The sequence below is a fragment of the Ranitomeya imitator genome, chromosome 1 (genome assembly GCF_032444005.1).
Source record: "Ranitomeya imitator isolate aRanImi1 chromosome 1, aRanImi1.pri, whole genome shotgun sequence".
Lineage (NCBI taxonomy): Eukaryota > Metazoa > Chordata > Amphibia > Anura > Dendrobatidae > Ranitomeya > Ranitomeya imitator.
The window spans coordinates 9,788,215-9,794,574 of NC_091282.1; the positions used below are offsets into that span (position 1 = coordinate 9,788,215).

Consider the following 6,360-nt stretch of genomic DNA (forward strand, 5'->3'; position numbering starts at 1 on the left):
GGGACAAAGAGAAAGGTGCAGATGAAAGTGCAGGTTCCTTCATCAGGTGGGGGGGGGGGCATACTCGTTGGCGACGTCACTGGCACAGGGCCCCTCATAGTACGCAAAAGTGTCTCTGGCAGTAGGAGGCGCCGCCCGCCGTCAAACACACCGCCGTACTTTGAGGGGCCCTGTGCCAGTGCCAACTAGTGGGCCCCCCCTGCTTGCTCAGGATCACAGTTGAAATACTTACCTCTCCCTGCTCCACCGCCGTGACGTATTCCGTGTTTCCTGGGCCCACGAAAATCTTGAGCCGGCCCTACCCCCACAACTTCTGCCAAATGACCCAGTTTTCAATGCCTATTATTATAAAGTAAATTAAGATTGACAAGCTTCAGTAATAAGAATTGATGTTTTTGGCATTAAAATGGGCACTGTAGGTGTTTTCCTGTCCTCCACTCACTGCCGACTTTGATTCCCCATTGACTTGCATTGGGTTTCGTGTTTCAGTCGGCCCCCGACTTTTCGAAATTATCGGCCGATTTCACCCGACTTTTGACAAAGTCGGGTTTCGCGAAACCCGACCCGATCCGAAAAAAGTAAAAGTCGCTCAACTATAGTAGTAAGTAATATAAAGTGATTTTAGGCGGAACCGGTGGTGAGATCTAGTACAGCTCCAATGATTATACAGAGCTACGCTGGGTACACACCTGCATATTCTGCAATCTGTGTGATAATGGCTGCACACGGATCCGTTTTCATCTCCATTGACTTTCAGTGGTGACAGATGGGTCCTGTGTGTGCATCCACACTGTGTGGTGCGTTGTGATGTGTAGCAATCCTGAGGCATCCCGATGCTGATTACATCCCTACACTTCACATAGGATGCATGGACCTGCGTTTGCATCAGGATGGATCAGGATCAGTTTGCGTCAGGATTTCTCATGTGCTCCCAAAACGCAGCTTGTGGCGAATTTTGGGTGTTCGTCCAATGTGGATGTCACACTGCGCAGGAGCGGAGAAACATTGATTTCCGTTCACTTTCAGCGGTCTCTTCTCTCCTCTCAGAATTTCACATTTCCAACCAAATCCTGACAGGAGCCGTTCCTGCGTTTGCAGAAAAAATCCGTCTGCAGATAAATCGTGTCCAAGAGGGAAAGACGGCAGCAATGAACAAAACCGCCACATAGAGTAACACATAAGGCCATGTTCACACAGTGCGTTTTTTACTGCGGTTCCGCAGCTGTTTTCCATGCAGGGTACAGTACACTGTACCCTATGGAAAACGGGACCCACTGTGCACATGATGCAGAAATTTAAAAAAAAAGCCGCGCTGATTAGCTGCGGGAAAAAAGAAGTACCATGTCACTTCTTTTTCCTGAACCGCAGCTGTTCTGCACCCATAGACCTCCATTGTGAGGTCAAAACCGCAGTAAAACCCGCAGATCAAAAATATGTCTGCGGGTTTTACTGCGGTTTGATGTGCAGAACCGCTGCAGCAGGAAGTGCGGGGGAGCGGGCGGAAGTGCGTGGGCGGAGTGTGGCTACCCCCCCGTGCTCCGATGCCGCCCCCCCGTGCTCCGATGCCCCTCCCCCAGTGCTCCGATGCCCCCCCCCAGTGCCCTAATCTCCCCCCCTTATACTTACCCGGCCTCCCGCTGTCCGTCCGGCCGTCGCCATCTTGCAAAATGGCGGGCGCATGCGCAGTGCGCCCGCCGAATCTGCCGGCCGATTCGCTCCAAAGTGCATTTTGATCACTGAGATATAACCTATCTCAGTGATCAAAATAAAAAAATAGTAAATGACACCCCCCCCCCCCCCCCGCTTTGTCACCCCCATAGGTAGGGACAGTAAAAAAAATTAAGAATTTTTTTTTTCCACTAAGATTAGAATAGGGTTAGGGGTAGGATTAGGGTTAGGACTCTGCATAGAAAACTGCAAAAAAAGGATAAAAAAACGCATCAAAAAACGGACCTGCGTTTTCTGGTCCTGAAAAAAGAAGGATGGAAAACAGGTCCTGAAAAAAAAAAGGATGGAAATCCTGAACGTGTGAACATACCCTAAGACTAGACCCGAGCAGCAGGAGGCGCTGTTCACAAGAGCGAACACTGAGGAAACAGCAATGTGTGTACAGCGTCACTAGAGACTAATACAGGGGAATAATGAGGCCTCACTGTACAGGAAACTCCGGGAGCCGGGACCGAGGAAAACGCCGGGAGCCGGGACCGAGGAAAACGCCGGGAGCCGGGACCGAGGAAAACGCCGGGAGCCGGGACCGAGGAAAACGCCGGGAGCCGGGACCGAGGAAAACGCCGGGAGCCGGGACCGAGGAAAACGCCGGGAGCCGGGACCGAGGAAAACGCCGGGAGCCGGGACCGAGGAAAACGCCGGGAGCCGGGACCGAGGAAAACGCCGGGAGCCGGGACCGAGGAAAACGCCGGGAGCCGGGACCGAGGAAAACGCCGGGAGCCGGGACCGAGGAAAACGCCGGGAGCCGGGACCGAGGAAAACGCCGGGAGCCGGGACCGAGGAAAACGCCGGGAGCCGGGACCGAGGAAAACGCCGGGAGCCGGGACCGAGGAAAACGCCGGGAGCCGGGACCGAGGAAAACGCCGGGAGCCGGGACCGAGGAAAACCCCGGGAGCCGGGACCGAGGAAAACCCCGGGAGCCGGGAGCGAGGAAAACCCCGGGAGCCGGGACCGAGGAAAACACCGGGAGCCGGGACCGAGGAAAACACCGGGACCGAGGAAAACACCGGGAGGCGGGACCGAGGAAAACACCGGGAGCCGGGACCGAGGAAAACACCGGGAGCCGGGACCGAGGAAAACACCGGGACCGAGGAAAACACCGGGAGCCGGGACCGAGGAAAACACCGGGAGCCGGGACCGAGGAAAACATCGGGAGCCGGGACCGAGGAAAACGCCGGGAGCCGGGACCGAGGAAAACCCCGGGAGCCGGGACTGAGGAAAACACCGGGAGCCGGGACTGAGGAAAACGCCGGGAGCCGGGACCGAGGAAAACCCCGGGAGCCGGGAGCGAGGAAAACCCCGGGAGCCGGGACCGAGGAAAACACCGGGAGCCGGGACCGAGGAAAACACCGGGAGCCGGGACCGAGGAAAACACCGGGACCGAGGAAAACACCGGGAGCCGGGACCGAGGAAAACACCGGGAGCCGGGACCGAGGAAAACATCGGGAGCCGGGACCGAGGAAAACACCAGGAGCCGGGACCGAGGAAAACACCGGGAGCCGGGACCGAGGAAAACATCGGGAGCCGGGACCGAGGAAAACGGATTACTACGTAAGAAAAGAGTCGGCAAAGAGAGCCGGGCTGCCATCACTACGGCCGGCGGCCCCTGACAGGACGCTCCCGCGCTTTCTAGTCAGCAGCACAAACACGGTGAGGAGAATGTCAGGAGACAGAACAAGGAGGAGGAGTCTGCTGCTCCACAGGTCCTTCAGGTAGTGTCTTTAGCCCCGCCCCCTGATCACATGACGGTGACGTCACCACAGGTCCTTCCGCTCTCCGTGCAGCAGCTCCGTCCTGGTTGTGTGCAGCTCGTGTTCTCTGGTGTCAGCCAGCAGCAGATTTCCCGCCATTCCGGTGAGATTACAGGAGGGTTTGTGGTAAATCTGTGAGAGGAGAGTGTGGGGTGAGATCAGAGCTGTTCCTGTGGAGGCTCCTGCTCCCTGTGACTGCGGCTCCTCAGTGTTGGGGACGGGCAGCATTGTATGGGGGATGTGCAGCGTCTGCTCCTCATCTCACGGCCCCGCTGGAGGTGTAGTTACCACGGTGATCATCCTCCTACAAGGCTGATAATGAGCGGTCAGATCGGCGGAGGAGGCCGCGGTGGAGTTTTGTGGCTTTTCCTCCAGATTCCTCCTGATAAATGTTGATATTTGGCAGAATTTAGTGATTGTCGTTCTCTCGTCCCCGGTGATTTCCATCTTCTCCTTCATCATGAAGACGCCGGCAGGACGAGATCCCTCCAGCTGATCCAGTGCTCATCCCTCCTCCTCCTGAATGACCCCGAGGATGGACGAGGACAGGGATGAGACCACCAGAAGATTATTCCACTTCGCCCTGGAGATCATCTCCCTGCTGAGCGGAGAGGTAACTCCTCTACATTTCTATCAGCTTTATTGTGTTCTGTGACAAGTCCGACATCCAGAATAGAGAGAAGGATTCTTTACTGTAAGAGCAGTGATTGTGTGGAGCTCTCTGCCCGGAGGAGTTGTCATGGGGATTCCCTATAAGAGCTGTAGAGGGGCCGGGATGTCTGTCCGGAGGGGAATAATATTCCCGGTTATGGCCCCAGATTACTGGAGACGGTTATTGATCCCGGGATTTCTACTGATTGTCAGATCTGGAGTCGGGAAGGAATCTTCTCCCTAAGTGTCTCTCTCCATACACAGGATTACACCATAGTGAGGAAGACACCGGGGGACGGTGTGACTCCCATCATCCATCTCCAGGAGTCAGGAGGGCGGAGCCCGGGCCCCATCACAGAGCCTCCCCCGCACTCCCTGCTACATGAGAGGAACAAGAAGATCCTGGAGCTCAGCAACAAGATGATTGAGCTGCTGAGCGGAGAGGTGACTGCTGGGAGATTATACAGGACTGGAGGATTCTGGGTGATGAGCGGAGAGGTGACTGCTGGGACATTATACAGCACTGGAGGATTCTGGGTGATGAGCGGAGAGGTGACTGCTGGGACATTATACAGGACTGGAGGATTCTGGGTGATGAGCGGAGAGGTGACTGCTGGGAGATTATACAGGACTGGAGGATTCTGAGTGATGAGCGGAGAGGTGACTGCTGGGACATTATACAGCACTGGAGGATTCTGGGTAATGAGCAGAGATGTGACTGCTGGGACATTATACAGCACTGGGGGATTCTGGGTGAGCGGAGAGGTGACTGCTGGGACATTATACAGGACTGGAGGATTCTGGGTGATGAGCGGAGAGGAGACTTCTGGGACATTATACAGGACTGGAGGGTTGTGGGTGATGAGCGGAGAGGTGACTGCTGGGACATTATACAGGACTGGAGGATTCTGGGTGATGAGCAGAGATGTGACTGCTGGGACATTATACAGCACTGGGGGATTCTGGGTGAGCGGAGAGGTGACTGCTGGGACATTATACAGGACTGGAGGATTCTGGGTGATGAGCAGAGATGTGACTGCTGGGACATTATACAGCACTGGGGGATTCTGGGTGAGCGGAGAGGTGACTGCTGGGACATTATACAGCACTGGAGGATTCTGGGTGATGAGCAGAGAGGTGACTGCTGGGACATTATACAGGACTGGAGGATTCTGGGAGATGAGGGGAGAGGTGACTGCTGGGACATTGTACAGGACTGGAGGATTCTGGGTGATGAGCGGAGAGGTGACTGCTGGGACATTATACAGGACGGCACTGGAGGATTCTGGGTGATGACTGGAGAGGTGACTGCTGGGACATTATACAGGACGGCACTGGGGGATTCTGGGTAATGAGGGGAGAGGTGACTGCTGGGACATTATACAGCACTGGAGGATTCTGGGTGATGAGCGGAGAGGTGACTGCTGGGACATTATACAGGACTGGAGGATTCTGGGTGATGAGCGGAGAGGTGACTGCTGGGACATTATACAGGACTGGAGGATTCTGGGTGATGAGCGGAGAGGTGACTGCTGGGACATTATACAGGACTGGAGGATTCTGGGTGATGAGCGGAGAGGTGACTGCTAGGACATTATACAGCACTGGAGGATTCTGGGTGATGAGCGGAGAGGTGACTGCTGGGACATTATACAGCACTGGAGGATTCTTGGTGATGAGCGGAGAGGTGACTGCTGGGACATTATACAGGACTGGAGGATTCTGGGTGATGAGCGGAGAGGTGACTGCTGGGACATTATACAGGACTGGAGGATTCTGGGTGATGAGCGGAGAGGTGACTGCTGGGACATTATACAGGACTGGAGGATTCTGGGTGATGAGCGGAGAGGTGACTGCTAGGACATTATACAGCACTGGAGGATTCTGGGTGATGAGCGGAGAGGTGACTGCTGGGACATTATACAGCACTGGAGGATTCTGGGTGATGACGGTGTGGCTGTTGTCAGGTTCCTATAAGGTGTCAGGACGTCGCTGTCTATCTCTCCATGGAGGAGTGGGAGTATCTAGAAGGACACCAGGATCGGTACCAGGATGTGATGATGGAGGAGCTCCGGCCTCTTACACCACGAGGTGAGAGGCTCCTTGTTGGCTCCGGTGGATGTGATGACGTCTCTCCGGCGTCGTCCTATAATAGATGAGTTTTCTCCTGACTTGCTCTGGTTTTCTCTACATTTTCTCCGTCTGACAACAGCTTTCATTTCCCTGATTA

The 6,360-nt window shown here is 55.2% G+C and overlaps 1 protein-coding gene across 2 annotated transcripts; it reads left to right on the forward strand.

Annotated features, from left to right (window-relative positions):
- Window positions 1-3,503: 3,503 nt before the first annotated feature.
- On the forward strand, window positions 3,504-6,360 carry LOC138657467 (gastrula zinc finger protein XlCGF66.1-like). Of its 2 annotated transcripts, XM_069745265.1 has the most exons (4): window positions 3,504-3,582; window positions 3,946-4,092; window positions 4,395-4,574; window positions 6,098-6,360. In XM_069745265.1, the coding sequence occupies exons 2-4, from the start codon at window positions 4,003-4,005 to the stop codon at window positions 6,287-6,289; spliced, it is 462 nt and encodes a 153-aa protein (XP_069601366.1). In that variant the 5' UTR covers window positions 3,504-3,582; window positions 3,946-4,002; the 3' UTR covers window positions 6,290-6,360. The 2 variants fall into 2 exon arrangements, with proteins under 2 accessions (XP_069601366.1, XP_069601365.1); XM_069745264.1 differs by lacking the exon at window positions 6,098-6,360 and having other exon boundaries at window positions 4,395-4,798.

Excerpts from the sequence above, each read along its gene's own strand:
- LOC138657467 (XM_069745264.1), top strand. The coding sequence starts at position 4,003 with ATGACCCCGAGGATGGACGAGGACAGGGATGAGACCACCAGAAGATTA. Across the intron at positions 4,093-4,394 it reads TCTCCCTGCTGAGCGGAGAG|GATTACACCATAGTGAGGAA; the intron begins GTAACTCCTCTA and ends CTCCATACACAG.